This window comes from Phyllopteryx taeniolatus, chromosome 3 (genome assembly GCF_024500385.1).
Source record: "Phyllopteryx taeniolatus isolate TA_2022b chromosome 3, UOR_Ptae_1.2, whole genome shotgun sequence".
Classification (NCBI taxonomy): Eukaryota; Metazoa; Chordata; class Actinopteri; order Syngnathiformes; family Syngnathidae; genus Phyllopteryx; species Phyllopteryx taeniolatus.
In genome coordinates this window covers 19,499,673-19,526,167 of record NC_084504.1, presented here as the reverse complement: position 1 = coordinate 19,526,167, position 26,495 = coordinate 19,499,673, and the positions used below count along the sequence as shown (strand labels likewise).

General features: G+C 43.0%; 3 protein-coding genes across 7 annotated transcripts in view; 2 read left to right on the top strand and 1 right to left on the bottom strand.

Moving 5' to 3' along the window:
* The first annotated feature begins 834 nt into the window (after positions 1 to 834).
* On the top strand, positions 835 to 11,213 carry LOC133475868 (3-oxoacyl-[acyl-carrier-protein] reductase FabG-like). Of its 2 annotated transcripts, XM_061769296.1 has the most exons (9): positions 835 to 919; positions 1,187 to 1,324; positions 5,895 to 6,068; positions 6,150 to 6,328; positions 6,405 to 6,498; positions 7,718 to 7,787; positions 7,880 to 7,916; positions 7,985 to 8,048; positions 10,822 to 11,213. In XM_061769296.1, the coding sequence occupies exons 2-9, from the start codon at positions 1,295 to 1,297 to the stop codon at positions 10,993 to 10,995; spliced, it is 822 nt and encodes a 273-aa protein (XP_061625280.1). In that variant the 5' UTR covers positions 835 to 919; positions 1,187 to 1,294; the 3' UTR covers positions 10,996 to 11,213. The 2 variants fall into 2 exon arrangements, with proteins under 2 accessions (XP_061625280.1, XP_061625281.1); XM_061769297.1 differs by lacking the exon at positions 1,187 to 1,324 and having other exon boundaries at positions 847 to 919; positions 10,822 to 11,210.
* A 6,139-nt stretch (positions 11,214 to 17,352) lies between these two features.
* zgc:101858 (uncharacterized protein LOC449555 homolog) overlaps positions 17,353 to 26,495 on the top strand; it is a 42,064-nt gene continuing 32,921 nt past the window's right edge. Inside the window, exons 1-9 of one of the 2 annotated variants that reach the window (XM_061767388.1) lie at positions 17,353 to 17,487; positions 19,031 to 19,204; positions 19,279 to 19,457; positions 19,529 to 19,622; positions 20,615 to 20,684; positions 20,770 to 20,806; positions 20,888 to 20,951; positions 23,433 to 23,600; positions 24,112 to 24,247. In XM_061767388.1, the coding sequence (XP_061623372.1) occupies positions 17,371 to 17,487; positions 19,031 to 19,204; positions 19,279 to 19,457; positions 19,529 to 19,622; positions 20,615 to 20,684; positions 20,770 to 20,806; positions 20,888 to 20,951; positions 23,433 to 23,591 (894 nt within the window). In that variant the 5' untranslated portion in view covers positions 17,353 to 17,370 and the 3' untranslated portion in view covers positions 23,592 to 23,600; positions 24,112 to 24,247. Of the gene's footprint in view, positions 17,488 to 19,030; positions 19,205 to 19,278; positions 19,458 to 19,528; positions 19,623 to 20,614; positions 20,685 to 20,769; positions 20,807 to 20,887; positions 20,952 to 23,432; positions 23,601 to 24,111; positions 24,248 to 26,495 lie in introns of those variants that run through there. The other variant, XR_009787707.1, reaches the window with a different exon arrangement.
* The window catches only part of LOC133475048 (collagen alpha-1(XXVII) chain B-like), a 69,778-nt gene continuing 67,356 nt past the window's right edge, over positions 24,074 to 26,495 (bottom strand). For all 3 annotated transcript variants that reach the window (XM_061767359.1, XM_061767361.1, XM_061767360.1), the window contains 3 exons: positions 26,335 to 26,444; positions 25,937 to 26,155; positions 24,074 to 24,835 (listed from right to left, as the gene is read on the bottom strand). In XM_061767359.1, coding sequence (XP_061623343.1) covers positions 24,689 to 24,835; positions 25,937 to 26,155; positions 26,335 to 26,444 — 476 coding nt within the window. In that variant the 3' untranslated portion in view covers positions 24,074 to 24,688. The remainder of the gene's footprint in view (positions 24,836 to 25,936; positions 26,156 to 26,334; positions 26,445 to 26,495) is intronic.

Sequence of the window (26,495 nt, the reverse complement as noted above, 5' to 3'; positions counted from 1 at the left end):
ACAGTCTTGAGTTGTATTATTTATTTGTTTATGGATCACACAAACCTAAAGGTGTCTTTTACATAGATATACTGTTTATATAAAAACTGTCATCGTAACAGGTGCAGACGACGCTACAGACAGACCCACTTCAAGGTCTACCTGAACATCAGGTTTTAAACTTTCCTCGACTATTAGGAGTCACCTTTTACACACAAGGGGATATATGAATCTGTGTACCAAAGCGTACACATGGTCAACTTCCAACAAATGCTTATAAATAGATTTATGGTTTATAGCAACACTGGGATTGCATTTTTTGACTCACTCCCCGCTCCACTTACAGTGGTTAGTACGTGTCTGCATCACAGCTCAGGTTCGGGGTTTGAATGTTGGCTCAAGTTCCAAGAAAGCAAACAACTTCAATATTTATTAAAAAAATTCCCTAATCAACCCTGAAGTACCTCACAAATACAAATAGTACTTTTAAAAAAAAAAAAAAAAATAAAAAAAAAAATACCTGTATGACCAGTTCCTTGGGAGCTTTCAGAAACCTCAGGTGAAATGTACTTAGCCTCATCAATTCCCCCAGAGGAAAGTTCTTTTGGAGTTCACAATAACATTATATAAACTGGTGAAAAAACAAGATACTTAATAATCCATTCCATTCGATTGTGCTGTTATGCACATATTTTTGTAATCTATCACATTGGCTGATGTCTGTCATTCATGCACTTTGTTACAATCTTCAGCAAAGGTTTGTGTTTTCTAAAAAAAAAAAACAAGACACTGAATTTGCACTGGGCTCCACCCAGCGCGTGCGTGTGTCTCCATGTGTGTGTGTCGCGCTTATATCAGCATTTGTCTGAACTCACTCTGACAGACGGACATTTGACGCAAGTTAAATACCAAAATGTCGGCCTCGGGTGATGCTTATAAAGTAAGTTTCTTCTCTGAATTCAATACATGATTTTTTTATTTTGTATTTTTTTTCCTCATCTTCAGCTCCACTTTGCAGATGTTTTTTCCTAATGGTGTATTGGGCGAAGTAGACTGAGCACATACTTGTGGCTAGTTAGTTAGTTAGAGCTCTCAATGCCATGAGGTACATTTAGGCCGCAATTAAGGTGTCTGTAATTTTATTTATTTTTTTTATTTTTATTTTTATTTTTTTTGCTTTTTTATGTGTTTGTTTTTACGGGAGCAGGTGATTGGCCAACTGCCCAACCCCAGCACCTGGTATTCCTAAGCAGTCTCCAAGTACTAACCAGGACCGACCCTGCTTAGTTTCCAAGATCGGACGAGATCTGGCAGCATGTGGGGATTGGCCCGCTACTTGGCTAGAGTGAGGCAAAAAAATAAAATTCACAAAAATCATCAATATGTGTTTATATATTACAGGCAATTTTAAAGTAGCAACCTTGCATAAATAAATGAACCATTTTAAATGAATGCTTTTGATTTTAAATACAACCCCAATTCCAATGAAGTTGGGACGTTGTGTTAAACATAAATAAAAACAAAATACAATGATTTGCAAATCATGTTCAACCTATATTTAATTGAATACACTACAAAGACAAGATAGTTAATGTTCAAACTGATAAACTTGATTGTTTTTAGCAAATAATCATTAACTTGGAATTTTATGGCTGCAACACGTTCCAAAAAAGCTGGGACAGGTGGCAAAAAAGACTGAGAAAATTGAGGAATGCTCATCAAACACCTGTTTGGAACATCCCACAGGTGAACAGGCTAATTGGGAACAGGTGGGTGCCATGATTGGGTATAAAGGAGCTTCCCTGAATTGCTCAGTCATTCACATGGAAAGATGGGGCGTGATTCACCTCTTAGTGAACAAGTGCGGGAGAAAATAGTCGAACAGTTTAAGGACAATGTTCCTCAACGTACAATTGCAAGGAATTTAGGGATTTCATCATCTACGGTCCATAGTATCATCAAAAGGTTCAGAGATTCTGGATAAATCGCTGCATGTAAGTGGCAAGGCTGAAAACCCACATTGAATGCCTGTGACCTTCGATCCCTCAGGCGGCACTGCCTCAAAAACTGGCATCAATGTGTAAAGGATATCACCACAGGGGCTCAGGAACACTTCAGAAAACCAATGTCAGTAAATACAGTTCGGCGCTACATCCGTAAGTGCAACTTGAAACTCTACTATGCAAAGCAAAAGCCATTTATCAACAACACCCAGAAACGCCGCCGGCTTCTCTGGGCGCGAGCTCATCTAAGATGGACTGATGCAAAGTGGAAAAGTGGTCCGACAAGTCCACATTTCAAATTGTTTTTGGAAATTGTGGACGCCGTATTCTCCGGGCCAAAGAGGAAAAGAACCATCCGGACTGTTATGGACGCAAAGTTCAAAAGCCAGCATCTGTGATGGTATGGGGCTGTGTTAGTGCCAATGGCACTGGTAACTTACACATCTGTGAAGGCACCATTAATGCTGAAAGGTACATACAGGTTTTGGAGAAACATATGCTGCCATCCAAGCAACGTCTTTTTCATGGACGCCCCTGCTTATTTCAGCAAGACAATGCCAAACCACATTTTGCATGTGTTACAACAGCGTGGCTTCGTAGTAAAAGAGTGTGGGTACTAGACTGGCCTGCCTGCAGTCCAGACCCGTCTCCCATTGAAAATGTGTGGTGTATTATGAAGTGTAAAATATGATAACGGAAACCCCGGACTATTGAACAGTTGAAGCTGTACATCAAGCAAGAATGGGAAAGAATTCTACCTACAAAGCTTGAACAATTAGTGTCCTCAGTTCCCAAATGTTTATTGAATGTTGTTAAAAGAAAAGGTGACACAAGAGTCTATTATGTGACAGAAGAGTCTCTGCTAGGATGAAGGGCAAAGTTTATAAAACAGTGGTGAGGCCAGCTATGATGTACGGATTAGAGACAGTGGCACTGAAGAGACGACAGTAAGGAGAGCTGGAGGTAGCGGAAATTAATGAAGTTCGCTCTCGGAGAGAGATAGAGAGAGAGAGAGAGAGAGAGAGAGAGAGAGATAGAGCAGACTTGGATGGTTTGGACACGTCCAGAGGAGAAATAGTGAGTATATTGGTAGAAGGATGATGAGGATGGAGCTGCCAGGCAAGAGAGCTAAAGGAAGACCAAAGAGACGGTTGATGGATCTTGTGAGGAAAGACATGAGGGCAGTTGGTGTTCGAGAGGACGATGCAGCGACCCCGAAAGGGACAAGCCGAAAGGAAAATAAGTTAAAAGAAAAGGTGATGTAACACAGTGGTAAACATGACCCTGTCCCAGCTTTTTTGGAACGTGTTGCAGCCATAAAATTCTAAGTTAATGATTATTTGCTAAAAACAATAAAGTTTGCCAGTTTGAACATTAAATATCGTGTCTTTGTAGTGTATTCAATTAAATATAGGTTTGAACATGATTTGCAAATCATTGTATTCTGTTTTTATTTATGTTTACATCCCAACTTCATTGGAATTGGGGTTGTAATTATATAAAATAATCCCTTTATTATCACACAGTCATTTCACATCTGGGAAAAAACTCAACTATTCTAGGACTGCACCCAAGAAGTATTATTCAGATCTTGGGTCGCATTTCAAAATAAGTCTTTTTTAAATCTCCATACTTAACTATATTTAGAACTCTTACAGTGGCACGGCGGAAGACTGGTTAGAGCGTCAGCCTCACAGTTCTGAGGACCCGGGTTCAATCCCCGGCCCCGCCTGTGTGGAGTTTGCATGTTCTCCCCGTGCCTGCGTGGGTTTTCTCCGGGCATTCCGGTTTCCTCCCACATCCCAAAAACATGCATGAATTGGAGACTCTAAATTGCCCGTAGGCATGACTGTGAGTGTGAATGGTTGTTTGTTCCTATGTGCCCTGCGATTGCCTGGTAACCAGTTCAGGGTGTACCCCGCCTCCTGCCCGATGACAGCTGGGATATGCTCCAGCACGCCCGCGACCCTAGTGAGGAGAAGCGGCTCAGAAAATGGATGGATGGATGGACAACTCATACAAAATTATTATTATTTGTTTTTTGAATGCCTAAATTATCACAGCACCTGTCCACATTTGGGAGAAACAACACTATCCCAGTCACTGATGGTGTAGTGGTACACTCACCTGACTTTGGTGCAGGCAGCGTGGGTTCCCACTCAGTGACGGTGTGAATGTGAGTGCGAATGGTTGTCCGTGTCTATATGTGGCTTGCGACTGACTGGCAACCAGTTCATGGTGTAGTCCGCCTTTCGCCCGAAGTCAGCTGGGATAGGCTCCAGCGTCCCGCGATCCTAACCAGGATAAGCTGAAAATGGATGGATGGATGGAACACTATCCCAGGCTTCCATCCTGGAGGTTTCCTGCAGATCTTATGTTGCATTTCAAAACAAAGATCCTCTGATATCATCATATTTTACTGTAATTATGCCTGATTCAAACTAATTAATTAATTAATCTTCCGTTCCGCTTATCCTCATAGGGTCGCGGGCGTGCTGGAGCCTATCCCAGCTATCTTCGGGCGAGAGGCGGGGTACACCCTGAACTGGTTACCAGCCAATCACAGGGCACATATAAACAAACAACCATTCGCACTCACATTCACACCTACGGGCCATTTAGAGTCTTCAATTAACCTACCCTGCATGTTTTTGGGATGTGGAAGGAAACCGGAGTACCCGGAGAAAACTCACACAGGCACGGGGAGAACATACAAACTCCAAAGAGGCGGTGCCGGGATTTGAACCCCGATCCTCAGAACAGTGAGGCAGATGTGCTAACCAGTCGGCCACCGTGCCGCCCCTGATTCAAACAAATACAGATATTACAAATCATCTCTTAGTTAACACACAACCAGTGCCCCTTTGGGAGAAGCTAGACTATCCCAGCCTTCCGCCCCGGAAAAGATAGAAATGTTGCATTTCAAAATGAATGTCCTTTGAAATCTGTATACGTCAATCTGGACAACCAGGTTATTCTCTGGATCGTGGACCTCCTCATTTACAGAACACTGAAAATACGGATCAACAACAACCTGTCAGAGCTCCGTACCACTTTTACAGGCTCCCCAGAGGGCTGTGTACTCTCACCACTCTCAAAATAATCTATCACCTGGTGAAATTGGTGACAACACAGTTCTCTTGACCCGCCTTTCCGGCCCCACTCGGCACCATGGACCTGCTCTGCAGCAGTTTCTTTCTCCTCCGGGCTGGAACTGAAGCTCAGCAAGACAAAGGAGATGCTTCCTCAGCAGGTACATCTGTCAGCAACAAGATCATACTGAAATTCTTTCACCCCATCGAGCCTCTCATGTCCTTGTCGATGGTCAGCTGGTACTATTCCACCAACCTGCAAGAGAGGGACAGCCTGCACAGCATAGTCAAGGTGTGGTGGGGAGCAACAGATCATTGGGAATGGCATGACAGGCTTGATGAAGGTGTGTAAGAATTTCACTAGGATGTTGTTGCTAAAGAGTTGGAGTTTAGCTTCTTCGGCAGGTACCTGTACATCTTATGGTGGCACTTCATCAAGATTGCCTCTATGGAGGAGGGGAAGCATCAGGTGGTCATCAAAGAATGTCCCCAGCCCACACTTTTGTACTCCATCACTGTCTCAAATGGTGACCTGTGAATAGTGGTAAAGAGAGTTCCAGTTCGCGTTCTGTATTCTGGACAAGGTCACCAACACCCACTTGGTCTTGCTGTTGTTCAGTTCCAGCCCAGTGTTCACTCTACTCAATAAACTGCTGGTCCATGGTGCTGAGTGCAGCTGGACAGGAGGGACAGGAGAACTTTGTCATCAGGAAACTTCAACAGGTAACAGTCTTTTTGAACAATAGGCGCTAAAGGAGCGGTTAAGTCAATTTGCAGTTTGAAAGTTATGTATTGCTTCCAAGTTCTACATCTGTTTCAGGTGTCTTCCCTGAAGGGAAAAGTGACCCTGATCACAGGTGCCAGCTCAGGTATCGGTGCAGGTACGTCGGTCCTGTTTGCTAAGCTGGGAGCTGTGCTGGCTCTCAATGGCAGAGACGTGGAGAATCTGCAGAAAGTGGCCAAGGAGTGCAAAGAGTGTGGTGGAGGAGCTGAGGTATTGATGTGTACAGCTACGATGCCTGTTATTCAGGTCTTTAAGCCTAGTTAAATTGATTATGTTTTGTGTACACTGCAGCCCTTGCTTGTGCCTGGTGACCTGACAGACGAGGACACGGTGAAGAGGATTGTGCCAGAAGTCATGGCGCGGTTCGGCCGACTGGACGTCCTGGTGAACAATGCTGGTATCCTGGCCATGGGCGGCATCGAGACGTCAGACCTGGCAACGTACGACAGAGTCATGAACATCAATGTCAGGTGGGCATCGTTATGGAGGTGTACTTTGTGCTTGTTACACTGTTTGAGTTAGATCCAATCAATACTTTATTGCTAGATCTGTGTACCACCTGACCCAAGTCTGTGTGCCTCACTTGATCAAGACTAAAGGCTCCATCGTCAACGTTTCCAGCATCACCGGAATGAGACCGGTACGGATATTACCACTACGTAATGATTAGATTGGATTAGGATTCATAGGGCTATGAGGCAATTTGATTACCGATTGTAGTAATTCCCCACTATTCAGGTATGGCTTGTTCCGTACCCACCACGAATAGAGAAAAACTGTGATAATTGATGCACCTACCCCCTTACAGATATGGTAACTAAGCAGTTAAATACAGTCTATTAGAACATTGGTTCTCAACTGCTGTCACACTGGGACCTCCATTCCTCTATTGTCAGTAGTCCTGAGCCACTTTTACAGACGTTAGGAACAATAACAAAAACATGTATAGTTAAAAAATAGCCTTTGAAAACATATGAATAGCATATTTTTCAACATACAGTAACCACGTATGCTTACATGTTTAAAGTGCCTTTCGAAAACCATAAGAAACTGAGGACGAACATGCAGTCCTGCTCACTATTATTGGCACCCAAGAAGTTTAAGTACTAAATGTGGAAAATGTCCTGGAGAAAATTAATAAAGTGAAACGACATTGTTCTATAGTGAACTTGTTTGATACAAAAGAGCAAATGATAAAAAAACTAAAAAAAAAACATTTTATGAACATGAAACAAAAATACAGCTTTTTGGCAATGCACACACACCGTATGTTTACAGACGGCGGAATGTAGCCTGAACACCCTGCCAATACTCAAGCATGGTGGAGGATCCCTAATGCTGTGGGGCTGCTTTCTTATATCTGTTACTGGAGGCCTTGATAGTATCACAGGTATCATCAAATCAGAAAGTTATCAAGAGAGAAAGTGAGAAAATGTCTTACCCAGTGTAAGGAAGCTTGGTTTGAGGCCAAGATCATGAGTCCTCCAGCAAGACAAAGACCCAAACCACACGTTCAAAAGCACACAGGAATGGTTGAAAAGAAAAAAATACTTTTAAAATGGCCAGCAATGAGTCCTCATCTTATTCCAATTGAAAATCTTTGGGGGGGAGCTAAAATCTGCCATTGGGGAAAATAACCCTGCAAATGTTCAAGAGCTTGAACAAATTGCAAGGGAAGAGTGGGAGGAAATACAACCTGAGAGGTTCAACAAGCTTACACAGTAGATGGGTACAAGAAATGTTTGGAGGCCGTCATCGCTGCCAAAAGGTGTGCAACCAAATATTAGGGAAGGGGTGCCAATTTTCTGCACATGCTGCACTGTACTTGATTTTTTTTTTACAGTCTGTTGTAATTGTAGGTCCCTGGTATCCTGGCCTATTGTATGTCCAAGTCTGTCATTGACCAATTCACTCGCTGTGTCGCTCTGGGTGAGTCAATAGTTTACTCTAAAAATCTCTCCATGCATAAGTGGAAAAAAAAGACAACTATTTTACTGTAAAATATATAACTTTCGTTTCAGAACTGGCTTCGAAACAAGTTAGAGTCAACTCTGTAAGGTATGCTTAATGATCCAAATGCCTGCGGAAGACACCTTTTTGATCCATTGTGTGTTTTAATTCCACAGTCCTGGTGTAGTCGCCACGAATGTGTTCAAGAGAGCAGGAATGGACGAGAAGGCGAATGCTAAGGTAAAGACACTTTTACAGTATGTTGCACTTGTATGTTGCTTTTAGAAGCACATATGAACTACGGTCATATTATAATAAATTATAACAAGTTGTTTTAACAGTCCAGAGGAACCTCTGAACTCAAACACTTTTGAGTTGAATGAAAATGTTTGTGAGAAGTCCATCCATCCATCCATCTTCTACCGCTTATATGAGGTTGGGTCGCAGGGGCAGTAGCTTTAGAAGGGACGCCCAGACTTCCCTTTCCCCAGCCACTTCATCCATCTCTTCCGGGGGGATCCCGAGGCGTTCCCAGGCCAGCCGAAGGATGTCGTCTCTCCAGTGTGTCCTGGGTCGTCCCCGGGGTCTCCTCCCGGTGGGACATGCCCGGAACACCTCACCAGGGAGGCGACCGGGAGGCATCGGAATAAGATACCCCAGCCACCTCAACTGGCTCCTCTCGATGTGAAGGAGCAACGGCTCTACTCTGAGATCCTCCCGGATGACCGAGCGTCTCACCCTATCTCTAAGGGAGAGCCCGGACACCCTGCGGAGGAAACTCATTTCGGCCGCTTGTATTCGGGATCTTGTTCTTTCAGTCACGACCCACAGCTCGTGACCATAGGTGAGGGTAGGAATGTAGATCGACCGGTAAATCGAGAGCTTCACCTTTCGGCTTAGCTCCTTCTTTACCACAACGGATCGATACAAAGTCCGCATCACTGCAGACGCTGCACCGATCTGCCTGTCGATCTCCCGTTCCATTCTTCCCTCACTCGTGAACAAGATCCCAAAATACTTGAACTCCTCCACTTGGGGCAGGATCTCATCCCCGACCTGGAGAGGGCACGCCACCGTTTTCCGACTGAGGACCATGGTCTCAGATTTGGAGGTGCTGATTCTCATCCCAGCCGCTTCACACTCGGCTGCGAACTGCTCCAATGAGAGTCGGAGGTCACGGTTTAATGAAGCCAACAGAACCACATCATCTGCAAAAAGCAGAGAAGCAATACTGAGGCCACCAAACCGGACCCCCTCTACGCCTCGGCTGCGCCTAGAAATTCTGTCCATAAAAGTTATGAACAGAATCGGTGACAAAGGGCAGCCTTGGCGGAGTCCAATCCTCAACGGAAATGAGTCCGACTTACTGCCGGCTATGCGGACCAAACTCTGACTCCGGTCGTACAGGGACCGAACAGCCCGTATCAGGGGGTTCGGTACCCCATACTCCCAAAGCACCCCCCACAGGACCACACGAGGGACACGGTTGAACGCCTTCTCCAAGTCCACAAAACACATGTAGACTGGTTGGGCGAACTCCCATGCACCCTCGAGGACCCTGCCGAGGGTGTAGAGCTGGTCCACTGTTCCACGGCCAGGACAAAAACCACACTACTCCTCCTGAATCTGGGATTCAACTTCCCGACTGACCCTCCTCTCCAGAACCCCTGAATAGACCTTACCATGGAGGCTGAGGAGTGTGATCCCCCTGTAGTTGGAACACACCCTCCGGTCCCCCTTCTTAAAAAGGGGGACCACCACCCCAGTCTGCCAATCCAGAGGCACTGTCCCCGATGTCCACGCGATGTTGCAGAGGCGTGGACAGAGGGGACCCACGTTACCCTTTCAGGCTGTGCCCGGCCAGGCCCCATGGGTGCAAGCCCGGCCACCAGGTGTTCTCCTTCAAGCCCCAACTCCAGGCCTGGCTCCAGAGGGGGGCCCCGGTGACCCGCGTCCGGGCAAGGGAAACCTGAGTCCATAATTTGTCCTCTTCATAAGGGGTCTTTGAGCCGTGCTTTGTCTGGTCCTTCACCTCGGACCTGTTTGCCATGGGTGACCCTGCCAGGGGCATAAAGCCCCAGACAACTTAGCTAGCTCCTAGGATCATTGGGACACACAAACCCCTCCACCACAATAAGGTGACGGCTCAAGGAGGGGGTTTGTGAAAAGTATGCTTGAAAAATTTAAACACTGGTATTGGTTCCGATAAACTACATTGGTACTCGTACGTGTAAAAATGCTCCTACACTACAGCACTGTTACCACTGTGTGGAGGTACTTTAAGGTAAGCCCTTCAAGAAGCACCATCATGACCAACATTAAAATACAATAGCAAGGTAGGCTTAAGTGTTCTTCCAAACAAATAAAACTGAGGTTTTTATCCTAATAAGTTTATTTTATATTACGTGTAAACCACTGTAGCATTATACACAGTTTGAACATCAACACAACACTTAAAGGAATCTAAAAAAGAACTGTACTTAAATAATGACTCAATTGCAATGTATTGCACATAGGTTAGATAAAAACTGTACCTAAATGTTGAAAAAAATGTTAAATACAACTGAACTGTACTTGGGCAGTGAATCTTTTGCATAACACTAGAGGGTGCTACCATTAGTACATGTACCATACTTTGAGAATCATTGTGTTACAGGCTACATTTTAAGTGAAATATGTGGCTAGGCTATTAGAAAAACATTGAGTTAGATGTTGAAATGTCAGTGATGTTTCCTTCTCTAAAAAGTTATATATTTGATTAAAACTCATGCCATGTTCAAGAAAAGTTTGTGTTTTTGACCATTATTTGATTAAAATGAAACATTTTCAACACAATTGTAAGATATAATGGCATCATCAAGTTATCGGTTCTTGATTTTTGCAAGCACTCAAATGGTAGTACTCGGCCTAGAAAATGTGGTATAACTGTCTGGGCTCAGTTGTCGCCTTATTGTAGTATGCTATATATTATGTTTTATTTTAATTTTATTATTATTATTTTTTTATATATCAGGTCCTTGAACAGTGCAAGCTGACTAATGCACTTGGCCGACCGGGCGAAGTGGATGAGGTGGCCAACAGCATCGCCTTCCTGGCATCAGACACCGCTAGTTTCATTACTGCAGTCAACCTCCCCATTGACGGAGGCCACCATGCCATGATTCCAAAAGAAACCTTAACTGTGTAATAATTATATAATAAAGTGCATCTGTGGTTTTGCAGTGCAAATGATCAATCATAAAGCACATGCAATATGACTCGGGTAAAATGTCTGACACTGTCAAAGAAGGGTTTCTATCATTACTATCTTTGTAAAGCCATATTTTTGGGAACAAAGCTCTTGTATTGGATGTCGTTAAATTAGACCGGTGTACCTATCCAAATTTCCCTCATGGGATGAATAAAGTTTTCTACCTACCTACCTACCTACCTACCTACCTACCTACCTACCTACCTACCTACCTACCTACCTACCTACCTACCTACCTACCTACCTACCTACCTACCTACCTACCTACCTACCTACCTACCTACCTACCTACCTACCTACCTACCTACCTACCTACCTACCTACCTACCTACCTACCTACCTACCTACCTACCTACCTACCTACCTACCTACCTACCTACCTACCTACCTACCTACCTACCTACCTACCTACCTACCTACCTACCTACCTACCTACCTACCTACCTACCTACCTACCTACCTACCTACCTACCTACCTACCTACCTACCTACCTACCTACCTACCTACCTACCTACCTACCTACCTACCTACCTACCTACCTACCTACCTACCTACCTACCTACCTACCTACCTACCTACCTACCTACCTACCTACCTACCTACCTACCTACCTACCTACCTACCTACCTACCTACCTACCTACCTACCTACCTACCTACCTACCTACCTACCTACCTACCTACCTACCTACCTACCTACCTACCTTACCTACCTACCTACCTACCTACCTACCTACCTACCTACCTACCTACCTACCTACCTACCTACCTACCTACCTACCTACCTACCTACCTACCTACCTACCTACCTACCTACCTACCTACCTACCTACCTACCTACCTACCTACCTACCTACCTACCTACCTACCTACCTACCTACCTACCTACCTACCTACCTACCTACCTACCTACCTACCTACCTACCTACCTACCTACCTACCTACCTACCTACCTACCTACCTACCTACCTACCTACCTACCTACCTACCTACCTACCTACCTACCTACCTACCTACCTACCTACCTACCTACCTACCTACCTACCTACCTACCTACCTACCTACCTACCTACCTACCTACCTACCTACCTACCTACCTACCTACCTACCTACCTACCTACCTACCTACCTACCTACCTACCTACCTACCTACCTACCTACCTACCTACCTACCTACCTACCTACCTACCTACCTACCTACCTACCTACCTACCTACCTACCTACCTACCTACCTACCTACCTACCTACCTACCTACCTACCTACCTACCTACCTACCTACCTACAATTCCAATGAAGTTGGGACGTTGTGTTAAACATAAATAAAAACAGAATACCATGATTCGCAAATCATGTTCAACCTATATTTAATTGAATACACTACAAAGACAAGATATTTAATGTTCAAACTGATAAACTTTATTGTCCAGCCACCCATCCATTTTCTGAGCCGCTTCTCCTAACTAGGGTCGCAGTAAACTTTTTAGCAAATAATCACTAACTTAGAATTTTATGGCTGCAACACGTTCCAGCTGGGACAAGGTCATGTTTATCACTGTGTTACATCACCTTTTCTTTTAACAACATTTAATAAACATTTGGGAACTGAGGAAACAATTTGTTGAAGCTTTGTAGGTAGAATTCTTTCCCATTCTTACTTGATGTACAGCTTCAGCTGTTCAACAGTCCGGGGTCTCTGTTGTCGTATTTTACGCTTCATAATGCGCCACACACTTTCAATGGGAGACAGGTCTGGACTGCAGGCAGGCCAGTCTAGTACCCACACTTTTTTACTATGAAGCCACGCTGTTGTAACACATGCAGAATGTGGTTTGCCATTGTCTAGCTGAAATAAGCAGGGGCGTCCATGAAAAAGACGTTGCTTGGATGGCAGCATATGTTTCTCCAAAACCTGTATGTACCTTTCAGCATTAATGGTACCTTCACAGATGTGTAAGTTACCAGTGCCATTGGCACTAACACAGCCCCATACTATCACAGATGCTGGCTTTTGAACTTTGCGTCCATAACAGTCCAGATAGTTCTTTTCCTCTTTGGCCCGGAGGACACGACGTCCACAATTTCCAAAAACAATTTGAAATGTGGACTCGTCGGACCACAGAACACGTTTCCACTTTTTATCAGTCCATCTTAGATGAGCTCGGGCCCAGAGAAGCTGGCGGCGTTTCTGGGTGTTGTTGATAAAGGGTTTTTGCTTTGCAAGTAGAGGTAGAGTAGAGGAATCATGTTCAACCTATATTTAATTGAATTCACTACAAAGACAATGCAGCCCTATGGGGGGCACAAGCCTGTGCAAACTGTAGGCCGGTCCCAAGCCCGGATAAATGCAGAGGGTTGCGTCAGGAAGGGCATGAGCGTTCATCCAAAGAATTCCATACCGGATCGGTCATGGCCCGGGTTAACAACATCCGCCAGCGGCACCGTCAACCTGCAGGGCGCCGTTGGTAATTCAGCTACTGTGGGTCGACGTCAAAGAAGAAGAAGACGTGGAAAGCTGGTTCTTCGGCAGAAAGAGAAGAGGACCGCACAGAGCCTAGAACTGAATGTGGGGACTTTGAATGTTGGGACTATGAAAGGAAAATCTCGGGAGTTGGTCGACATGATGATTAGGAGAAAGGTTGATAAATTGTGTGTCCAGGAGGCCAGGTGCAAAGGCAGTAAGGCTAGAAGTTTAGGGGCAGGGTTTAAATGATTTTACCATGGTGTAGATGGGAAGATAAATGGAGTCGGGGTTATTTTAAAAGAAGAGTTGGCTAAGAATGTCTTGGAGGTGAAAAGAGTATCAGATCGAGTGATGAGGCTGAAACTTGAAATTGAGGGTGTTATGTCTAATGTGATTAGTGGCTATGCCCCACAGGTAGGATGTGACCTCGAGGTGAAAGCAAAATTCTGGAAGGAGCTAGACAAAGTAGTTCTGAGCATCCCAGACAGAGAGAGAGTCGTGATTGGTGCAGATTATAATGGACATTTTGGTGAAGGAAATAGGGGTGATGAAGAAGTAATGGGTACGTACGGCATCCAGGGAAGGAACTTGGAGGGACAGATGGTGGTAGACTTTGCAAAAAGGATGCAAATGGCTGTCGTGAACACTTTTGACCAGAAGAAGCAGGAACATCGGGAGACCTACAAGAGCGGAGGTAGAAGCATGCGGGTGCATTACATCTTGTGCAGACGATGTAATCTGAAGGAGGTTACGGACTGTAAGGTTGTGGTAGGGGAGAGTGTGGCTAGACAGCATAGGATGGTGCTGTGTAAGATGACTCTGGTGGTGGGGAGGAAGATTAGGAAGACAAAGGCAGAGCAGAGAACCATGTGGTGGAAGCTGAGACAGGACGAGTGTTGGGCAGCTTTTCGGGAAGAAGTGAGACAGGCTCTCGGTGGACAGGAGGAGCTTCCAGAAGACTGGACCACTGCAGCCAAGGTGATCAGAGAGGCAGGCAGGAGAGTACTTGGTGTACCTTCTGGCAGGAAAGGAGAGAAGGAGACTTGGTGGTGGAACCTCACAGTACAGGAAATCAGACAAGCTAATCAGTCACAGGACTAAACTTTATGACTTAGTTCCAATGAAGTTGGGACGTTGTGTTAAACATAAATAAAAACAGAATACAATGATTTACAAATCATGTTCAACCTATATTTAATTGAATACACTACAAAGACAAGATATTTTATGTTCAAACTGGGCGGCACGGTGGACGTCTGGTTAGAGCGTCTGCCTCACAGTTCTGAGGACCGGGGTTCAAACCCAGCTCCCCCCATGTTCTCCCCGTGGCTGCGTGGGTTTTCTCCGGGCACTCCGGTTTCCTCCCACATCCCAAAAACAAGCATGGTAGGTTAATTGAAGACTCTAAATTGCCCGTAGGTGTGAATGTGAGTGTGAATGGTTGTTTGTTTCTACGTGCCCTGCGATTGGCTGGCAACCAGTTCAGGGTGTACCCCGGGTCTTGCCCGATGATAGCTGGGATAGGCTATAGCGCTCCCGTGACCCTTGTGAGGATAAATGGCTCAGATAATGGATGGATGGATGTTCAAACTGATAAACTTTATTGTTTTTAGCAAATAGTCATTAACTTAGAATTTTATGGCTGCAACACATTCAATAAAAAGCTGGGACAGGGTCATGTTTACCACTGTGTTACATCACATTTTCTTTTAACTTATTTTCCATTTGGCTTGTCCCGTTAGGGGTCGCCACAGCGCGTCATCCTTTTCCATGTAAGCCGATCACCTGCATCCTCCTCTCGAACACCAACTGCCCTCATGTCTTCCCTCACGACATCCATCAACCTTCTCTTTGGTCTTCCTCTAGCTCTCTTGCCTGGCAGCACCATCCTCATCATCCTTCTACCAATATACTCACTATTTCTCCTCTGGAGGTGTCCAAACCATCGAAGTCTGCTCTCTCTAACTTTGTCTCCAAAACACCGAACCTTGGCTGTCCCTCTGATGAGCTCATTTCTAATTTTATCCAACCTGGTCGCTCCGAGAGCGAAACTCAACATCTTCATTTCCGCCACCTCCAGCTCTGCTTCCTGTTGTCTGGTCAGTGCCACTGTTTCTAATCCGTACATCATGGCTGGCCTCACCACCGTTTTATAAACTTTGCCCTTCCTCCTAGCAGAGACTCTTCTGTCACATAACACACCTGACACCTTCCTCCATCCGTTCCAACATGCTTGTACCCGTTTCTTCACTTCCTGACCACACTCACCATTGCTCTGGACGGTTGACCCCAAGTATTTAAAGTATTTGCTATCTCTTCTCCCTGTAGCCTCACTCTCCTCCCTCCACTCTCCGTTCCTCCACCTGCTCCCTGCTTTCACTGCAGATCACAATGTCATCTGCAAACATTATGGTCCACGGGGATTCCAGTCTAACTTTATCTGTCAGCCTGTACATCGCCACTGCAAACAGGAAGGGGCTCAGGGCTGATACCTGATGCAGTCCCACCTCCACCTTAAATTCATCTGTCACACCTACAGCACACCTCACCCCTGTTCTGCTGCCCTCGTACACATCCTGTATTATTCTAACATACTTTTCTGCCACACCAGACTTCCGCATGCAGTACCACAGTTCCTCTCTGGGTACTCTGTCATAGGCTTTCTCTAGATCTACAAAGACACAATGTAGCTCCTTCTGACCTTCTTTATACTTTTCCATCAACATCCTCAAGGCAAATAATGCATCTGTGGTACTCTTTCTAGGCATGAAACCATACTGTTGCTCGCAAATACTCACTTCTGTCCTGAGTCTAGCCTCCACTACTCTTTCCCATAACTTCATTGTGTGGCTCATCAATTTTATTCCTCTATAGTTCCCACAGCTCTGCACATCACCCTTGTTCTTAAAAATGGGCACCAGCACACTTTTTCTCCATTCCTCAGGCATCTTCTCACACGCTAGAATTCTATTGAACAAGCTGGTCAAAACCTCCACAGCCACCTCTCCTAGATGCTTCCATACGTCCACAGGAATGTCATCAGGACCAACTCCCTTTCCATTTTTCATCCTCTTTAAATGTCTTTCTAACTTCCCCCTTACTAATCATTGCCACTTCCTGGTCCACCACACTTGCCTCTTCTACTCTCCCTTCTCTCTCATTTTCCTCATTCATCAACTCCTCAAAGTATTCTTTCTAACTAGCTAGCACACTGCTGGCACCAGTCAACATATTTCCACCTCTATCCTTAATCACCCTAACCTGCTGCACATCCTTCCCATCTCTATCCCTCTGTCTGGCCAACCTGTATAGATCATTTTCTCCTTCTTTCGTGTCCAACCTGGCATACATGTCATCATATGCCTCTTGTTTGGCTTTGGCCACCTCTACCTTTGCCCTGTGTCGCATCTCAATGTATTCCTTTCACCTCAGTGTCCCACTTCTTCTTAGCTAACCTTTTTCCTTGTCATATTAATTATATATCAATGTTAATATAATAATTATATAACACAATAAACATTTTATTATTGAAAATTAAATTATTATGTAGGAGTGGTGAGCATTAGCATGTCTGCCTCACATTTAGCTTTAACCTAAAAAGAACTATTACCAGTAACCAAAACGCTTATTATTTGTGCATTTTTATTCATAATTTTTTTTATCATCTAATATAAAATAATGCAAATAAAAATGCCCCTTTGTATATATTTCAATATTATTTAAGTCATCGTTGTTATTAATAATTTTATAATTATCACTAAACAGGAATGCACAATAATTGAAGCTCATGACAAGGACTTTTCAGAGCATCATTTACGTAACTCCTCCTAAACTAATCACAGCTCGATCATGAGCCCCACCCGGAAGTGTTTGTTTGTGACTCCGGTTGTTGAGTTAAGTGAGTCACGTCAGTGTTTGTACCTGTTTGACGAAAGCACGCAAATGGCCTCAGACGACGCTGATAAAGTAAGTTTCTCCTCGCTTCTATGCCTTGTTGTAATCAAAGGGGCATGGTTTTTACTCGAAATGGGTTGTTTTTGTGGGGGGCTACACGTGAGCATAGAATAGAACAGATTTTACTGTCATGGTTGCAAAATAAAAACTGTGAAATGCAGCTCAGCAGAAAATATTTAGCAGCATGGTATAGTAGGAAAGTAATAACTCAAAATATTGTGTATTCGATAGGCTATAGCATATATGTCAAACTCAGGCCAGGGTGCCAAATTTGGTCCACGATGTAATTATATTTGGCCGGCAAGACCATATTAAATGTGTATTAGAGCTGGCCCGCCAATATATAGCACATGCGCCACTAATATTACAAATCCAAGAATGCTTTGCTAGTGTGTTGGCCCATCAGTCTAGACCGGCGAAGCCCCTTCCCTTTCTGTTGCAGTCGTTAGCAACTGTGCCACCAGTCTCCTCGAGCAAATTAACACTTCCCCTTCCCAAAAATGGCTAAATGAAAGATGGAAAACACTTAACTTCCAAGACAGGTGGGAGGCAGATTGTCTGTTTACTAAAGTAAAACACAGACCCGTTTGTTGTGTGCAGAGCAACAAAGAATATAAAATAATTACATTGTTTTTTTTAATGCCCTTTATTAACTCCTTGGCAGGGACTGTTAATAGTTTGAGGTTTGGATTTTTATTGAAAAACATTCTTATTTTTTTGGGTTGTTTTGTTGTTGGCCGTTGAAAAAAGATTTACATGAAAAAAGAAAGGTAGATGGAGATAGATAAATAGAAGATGGAGTTTACATACAAAACAACAAACATACCACATGTCTTTTATGGCATGTTTATAATATTAAAGTTTGTTTTTTCCAGATTCAGTGTTCAAGCAAAATTGAAGTTTCATTTATTTGTTGTCATATGATAAAGTTTAACGCTACATTTCTGTAGAGAAGGGAAACATGCACATCGCAGTGATTTTTCATTAAATATTGAGTTTGGCTCGCGACGTTGTCCCAATTTTTTATTTTGGCCCACTGTGAATTTGAGTGTGACAACCCTGGGCTATAGGATGATATAATATAATACGATTATTTTCTGATAACATAAAAATGTAAATATGACAAAATAACTAACCAACACAGTTTTGTTACCGAGTATTATTCAGGTCTAGAAAGTTCTCATACAGCAGCATAGTGGTAAAAGTGAGCTACGCCCCCCCTCCCCTAGAGTAATATATAGTACTTGTTACTCATATTTGAAAGTTAATAAATTAGTTCTGTTGCAATATGACTGCCTCTGTCAAGTGTTACACTAATTCTGGGTTAGTTGTTGAGTTAGGGTCACTTCCCAAAATTTTTTTGACTTGTAGACAAGTCAAAATATAAACAACAGATTGATTTAAATAAATCGTTCTCCATTTATTTATTACTTAGACAATATAGTAAAACCTATATGTATGCACCAAATAACTTCAGAATCACCATGCATAGCTTCTGTTTTTGGAGACTCCGAAAGAAATAAAATGTAATTTAGAACTGTCTTGTCTGTTTTAGGTGTCTTCTTTGAAGGGAAAAGTGACCCTGATCACAGGTGCCAGCTCAGGTATCGGTGCAGGTACGTCGGTCCTGTTTGCTAAACTGGGAGCTCTGTTGGCTCTCAATGGCAGAGATGTGGAGAGTCTGAAGAAAGTGGCCAAGGAGTGCAAAGGGTGTGGTGGAGGAGCTGAGGTATTAATGTGTACAGCTATAGCTAGATGCCTGTTATTAAGGTCTTTCAGAGTAGCTACTTATGTTTTGTGCAGCCCTTGCTTGTGCCCGGCGACCTGACAGACAAGGACACGGTAAAGAGGACGGTGGAGGAAGTTATTGCGCGCTTCGGCCGACTGGACGTCCTGGTGAACAGCGCTGGCATCCTGGCCATGGGTGGCATCGAGACGTCAGACCTGGCAACGTACGACAGGGTCATGAACATCAATGTCAGGTGAGCGTCGTCATGGAAACGTGTTCATATGGTTCACACTGAGTTTGTTTTAACTGGTACTCGCTTTCTAGATCTGTGTACCACCTGACCCAACTCTGTGTGCCCCATCTAGTCGAGACCAAAGGCTCCATCGTCAACGTATCCAGCGTCAATGGACAGAGATCGGTACAGATATTCATAAAGCGTCTTCTTTACAAGCTCACTGGCCACTTCATTAGTGACACAATTTAATGAGACAATTTTGTATTATCATCAAAAATTGGACTTGGTTCATCCTGAACAACCTACACATCACATCAAAAGGGGACACTGTGCATTTTTTGAACAATTTAAAACAGGTCTGTGACTTTTGTCAAAATAACCAAGGGAATAAAAAATTGCTGTACACTTTACACACCGTATTTTTTGTCTTGCTAAAATTCTCTGGGCCAATGGCAAGTACGGCTTTCATAGCCATGACGACTTGGAATGCAGTTCGTGATTGAAAAGGCAAGCCCACAGCGTGGGAAATAAAGCGAGTGCCTGTGAAGTCAATTAAAGTGTGTAGGCAGCACTATATACACTGCACTATACAGTACTTAATGCACTTGGTAATCACTGTGCAGATCCGAGCATGTTCAATTTCACTGAGCAATCAAATAAGTGCTACTTTTTAGAAGCTAATGCTAATCTGTGCGTCCAGCAAAACTCAATGCAGCTCTGCTTACCTTCAGTCTTTGTTTCAGACTGTGCAGTCCTACCTTGGCTTGAAAGTGGCTGTGGATCTTCACTGACCCTAGTTATGGGTTATGGGTGGACAAATTTGGTGTTGGGTAGTTATATAAATTTTGTGACATCACAATTCCGTATGCAGGTAAACCACCATTTTGTTTGGATTTTTTTCCCAAAGGAAGTTATAGAAATAATCTGTTCCAGGGTAGCTAATGTGGTTTACAGTGATATAATTGTACTGCATCTGCACAAGCCCAATGATAAACATACTGTTAAATTAATAACTACCTGGTGGTGTCAGTAAAAGCATTATTATCTTTGTAAAGACTTTGTTTAATGCAAAGCTTATGAACTGGCGTTCCTAATGAAGTGTCCCCCGAGCGTTAAAATAACTATTCAAGTTGTGAAGCATCTGGGCCAATGGTTGCAGTCTATTGTCATTGTAGTTCCCTGGTGTTTTGGCCTATTGTATGTCCAAGTCTGCCATTGACCAATTCACTCGCTGTGTCGCTTTGGGTGAGTCAGCAGTTTTATCGAACAATGCTCTATTCACACACACACACAAAAAAAAGAGGAATCATGGAAATGCTTTACATTTCAGAACTGGCGTCGAAGCAAGTTAGAGTCAACTCCGTGTGGTATGTTGAATGACCTTGTGTTCTTTCTTTCTAGCTGCACAGGAAACACATTTTTTTATCCACTGTGTTTTCATTCCACAGTCCTGGCGTGATCGTCACAGACGTGCACAAGAGAGCCGGACTGGATGAGGAGCAATATGCTAAGGTACATTGGCACTTGTATGTCTCTTTTAACTCATTCACTGCCAGCAGTTTCCTGAGCAGGGAACCCCTAGACTGCCAGGCATTTTCAAGCAATTTCACGGATTTTTCAAGCCCCACAGAATATTATGTACTATTTCGATGTAAACACCAAAACTATCAAATGAAAGATCAGACTCTCTTCTTTCATCAGAAAAAAAAGTTTGTCTCGAGCTTATACCGTTCTTTACTAATCAGCAGTCAAATATAGGCTACTTTCGGCCAAATCTGTTTCTGGAAGAAAAAAACTGAGAAAACAGCCTTTTTGTGGAAGCAGACACATCAAGCAGGACAATGACTTTGACACCAATATTTTTTTTCTTTAGTGAAAATCTCAAACATCTGAAAATAAAACAACACTGAGAAAGCACTTTTGACAGAAAAGTAATTTATTTATAAGTATAACTATGTACAAAATTTACATTAGACAAAAATGCATGAACAAATGGGCCTCCCACACTTGCACTTTTTTCCTCCAAATTCTCCGCCTCTACCGTTTGCTCAATAATCCAGGTTTTTATTACCTTGTGCATAAAATCTAGCAAAGTTTTATCCACATCTAGATTTTATTCTTCTGTTGGCAGTGAATGGGATCTTGTGTGGTTGTCATTCCCCTTGAAACCAGTCACTACTTCTGCTCGAAGCACAACCTGTGCAGTTTAGAAATATATTACTATAAAAATACATTGTTGAAAATCATCAACTTAGTGAGAATCCCCCCCCAAATTAACTTCATAAGTATGTTTTTTTTTTTTTTTTTGGTGTTGCCAGAAGGTACCAGCCATAAAAAACATAACAGGAACTTATGGGACATAGAAAAGGGTCTGGAGGGTCTGGCTCAATACAATATACAATACATATGATTAATTAGTACACTGCAAAGATGCTAATGTGAAAAGCCACTTCCAATGTCAGCTCTCTTCACAAGGTGAGTAGTTTTACTAGTTGTAGAAGGGCTTACTTGGCGACACAGCCTTAAAATGAAATCTCAGAGAGAAGAAGAGGCAAATGAAAATGACATGATTTAAAAAAATTTTGTTTCTTGCTTTTTTCCCTTCTGAGATTTGCTTTATTTCTCCTGATACCAAACAATCTTTGAAACAGTTTTTCCAGAAAGTTGTTTTCCCAAGCATTATATTACATCAACTTCCACAGACATAATTGGGGCATAAACAGAAAAAATATACAAATCCCCCCCCCCCAATGTCCTGAGCAATATACTCGAATTAAACAACAAAATCACCCAGATTTATTTAGTTTAATTATATTGTGGTCAATGTATTCTTCCACGAATATGGCAGTTAAGATGCCCTACGATTGGTCAGTCTTGGGTGTCCTGGTGACCTCTCACCCGAAGTCAGCTGAGTTAGGCTGCAACTGACTTGCAACCCTGGTGAGGATAAGCAGTATAGAAAATGGATGGATGGACCATTTATTTTTATTTTTTTTAAACGACAGTTAATCAATGATTTATGATGGCAACAGTTTTAGCCTACAATCTGGATTAATTCACTTTACATTTTTACCTATGGTAAATATGGGGTTTCGAAATTAGAACAAATTGGAAGCTTCGTTGTATTCTAAATTGACATAGTGGCCATTAATCTACTATGAAAGTGATTCTTGTGGGGGCCCTCTAGTGGTACGGGAAAGAATAACTGCCTGAGTACATCGATCCATTTTCTGTACCGCTATCCTCACTAGGGTCGCGGGCGTCCTGGAGCCTATCCCAGCTATCCTTGGGCGGGGTACACCCTGAACTGGTCGTCAGCCGATCGTAGGGCACAAATAAACAAACAACCATTCACACCTACGGGGAATTTAGAGTCTTCAATCAACCTTCCACACGTTTTTTTTGGGGATGTGGGAGGAAACCGGAGTACCCGGAGAAAACCCACATAGGCACAGAGAACATGCAAACTCCACATAGGCGGGGCCAGGATTTGAACCCCGGTCTTCAGAACTGTGAGGCAGATGTGCTAACCAGTCAATCACCGTGCCGTCAATCACAAATTTCGTGTGCATGCATGCATGTTCATGACAATAAAAGATGATTCTTCTTCTTCTTCTTCTTCTGAGTACCGTTCAATTGTATTTTACTTTTAAATTCAGTACATTTTCATTTCATCTTTAATACCCGTTTGATTTTTAGCATTTATTCCAGTAATTTTTAACTTTTATGTGCAACGCATAGTAATCGACTCCTTATTATCCTTATTTTTTTATTTTCCTATATTTAAACACAGCATTATTTTTCAAACTGCATAATGTTACAGTACTGTATTTTAATGTCAGTCATGATGGTGGTACTTTGAGAGCTAAGTATTCTTTTTTTAATAGGAGGTACTAGGTTTGAGAACCAATGTACAATGCTATATACATTTGTTAAACAAAATCTCTAGGAGTTGTTCAGTCATTTTATTATTTAAAAAAAAAATCCTTTCAGTTCCTAGAAAAGTGCAAGCAGACTCACGCGCTTGGCCGACCGGGCGAAGTGGATGAGGTGGCCCACAGCATCGCCTTCCTGGCATCGGACGCTGCTAGTTTCATTACCGGAGTCAACCTTCCCATCGACGGTGGACGCCATGCTATGTGTCCACGATAAACCTTTACGGTATAATTACTAGATAATAAAGTACTTCAAATATATTTTACAAGCTTAAATGGCTGAGTTATTCCATATGTAGAAGTACAATTTAATTTTACTAAATACAGCAATGATTACTGTAGCTTTAAAAATTTTAATGAATTGAAGAGAGTGTGGCGAGCGTGGATATATTGTGTAGTATTCCCCATTGAGTACAGAACACTTGCAACACCAGGTTAGGTACAACTGCAAAATCTCTTGCAGGTCATAAATGAATTAATTCCCATTTTTATTGTATTATTTAAAATCAATGTAAGTATAATTAACCAATTATACAATAAAAATGTATATGTCAATTAGTTTATTTTAATATGTACATTTTGATTTAGCAATTTAGAAAAACAATGTAATTATTGGGAATTCGACAAATATTAAATGCGCTGATCAAACAATATGAAACATTTCCCTTTTACACAGATAATATTCAGTTGGACACCAACTTGAACAATATGTTTATTATTGTGGTTGTATTTTGCAGTGATGTTGAACTTCGGTATGTCGTCCTGAGAGCAGCTTCTACAGGCAGAATTTTGGTCATCTCATTAGAGTGTACCTAATGTTGTGACCAGTGAGTGTACCTAACTCAGCCACCCACTCAGAGGTGCTGTACGAGGTAGTATCTTCACGCATGCTTGTGTGAAGACATCTGAATGACTTTGCACTGGAGACACATGACTGATATGATATATATGTTAACAGCTATTGCACTTTATATTACAATATACAGTACATATACAGTTATAAATAAGACATTATCGCATTTATAAATGTACCTTCATTATTTCTGTACAACCAGAGAGTTTGAGAAAGCCAAAACAATGAAATGTTCATATCATTTCCTTCCATTCGGCAATTCAAAGCTTGCATCAAGTCACTGGAGAGGAAACATAGTCATTTTATTCCAAAGGCGGATCAGTGCCAGAAGTCTGAAATGTTCCCGCCTCTGTCCCTGCAGTCCAAGCATAGTTTCTGGAGAGTAATTGGGGTTCCTGGCAGTCTAGGACTGTCCATGAAGTTATCCCACTCAGGAGGTCAGGGCTCCGCTTTACTGAGCTCTATAAGAAGCAGACAGGTCCAACCTCGAGGTGATAACGGGATCCTGTTTCTGTGGTTGGTAGGTTGGATACATCCACTATGGGGAGTAAATTTGGCTCCTGAGTCTGAAACACAAACTGGGTCTGACGCCAGCGGCCATCTTTGATCTGGGAACATTGTGTCAAAAAATAGATACTGTCACTAGCCAGTAAAAAAAGCATTCACCTTCACATTTCTACAAAGCTTTTAGTTTGATCTAAAAATGTTGTCAGGGAAAAAAAAAAATATTATTTAAAGACCCTCGAAAGTGAATTCAGAGATTTGTTTCGAAATATAGATGTTTGAAGGTAATTGCTGAAAACGTGCAAAGACTGAGAACTATGTGGTGAATTGTGGAGTTATAGCATTAAACAGTTTTTCACTATAATAATAATAATAATAACTTCTTTATATAGCTTCTGTATATAGCAACCTACTTCCGCATTCGGCAAAGCAAGTGGATATAGGATCCATTCATCAATCAATTTTCTGTACTGCCTCTCCTCACCAGGAGAGTGGGCGTGCTGTAGCCTATCCAAGCTATCTTCGGGCGAGAGGCGGGGTACACCCTGAACTGGTCGCCAGCCAATCGCAGGTCGATATAGTAAATATAGTAAATTGTGACAGTGCAGTGAGCTCGCTACTGTAGTTGTGCCTACATCCCAAAAATGCATCTTCCCTTCCGCTGACGTGGCCGCCTCAGAGTGCATCGTTGTCGGCCTTGATCGCACGCACGTCATGGCGAAAAAGCGGAAGAGCAAAGGGGGGAAAATAAGCCCAATTTGATAGCTAGCGTGTGTACAAGAGCTTCGTGCTGGCGTTGCCACTTTAGACCACCTCATTGTCATGGCGTGGAAAAGCCCTTCGACGACGCGGTGGGATGTATTCCAGCTACAAGAGGCTTAAAGCGTATATATTTTCATGCCTCAAGCATGTAGTTATCTGTCGGCATAAGAAAGATGTAGCTAAAGTAGCATCGGTTTTTCCAGGTCATCGCAGTGGTATTTGATTGAATTTTGAGTGGGGCGGGGTTTCAGTGCAGTTAGCGAACAGAGAATTGTTTGATTTTTCATGATTTTGAAGCACTTTATGAATAAATAAATAAATAAGATTCACTTGACTATCAGCTATCATGATAATAAGCATCGTTTGAGCCACACAACCGAAAAGTAAGAGTTTTGTATGAATTCAATTGTTGCCGTAAGGACAGGAGTGGTGTGTGAGCGTACCCAGCAGTCGTCTCTGGGTACAAGTGGTTCCAGAAGATCGCCTGCTCGGATCTTCTCTCCTGTCCAGGTCGTGAAGCTCACAGCCTGGCTATAGAGCTGAAAAGAGGGTCCCGCTGCCCACACAGGCGTGTTAAGGCAATGGACCGTGATGTGTTGCACAGCCTCAGTGCTCAAAAGGTGAAGGAAGTTCATCTGGATGCGACCAACCCCCATCTCCACCTGGAAGGTAAGTCAGCATTCCGGTGATTGTTTTCCAATATTCTCGGTTCTCTGGTCATTGGTTGGTTCTGCATCTGCCTCAATTTGAGGCAAGAAAAAGCTTGCTATGCAAGGACTTGTAGAGACATTTGTTCAGACAATAGCATACAAGCAGACATTGGCATACAAGCAGATACAACCTTGGAGATGCTGACGGGTTTCAAGCATGTCTGTCCTCCAGCAGTGAAGTTGCATGTCACCTCGATGGTGTCAGCATCGCAGCCCAGGTTTGGGTCGATCCAGTAAGTGCCTGGAAAAGCAGCAACAGCATGTTATTAATAAGAAAAGCTCAGCACCAATG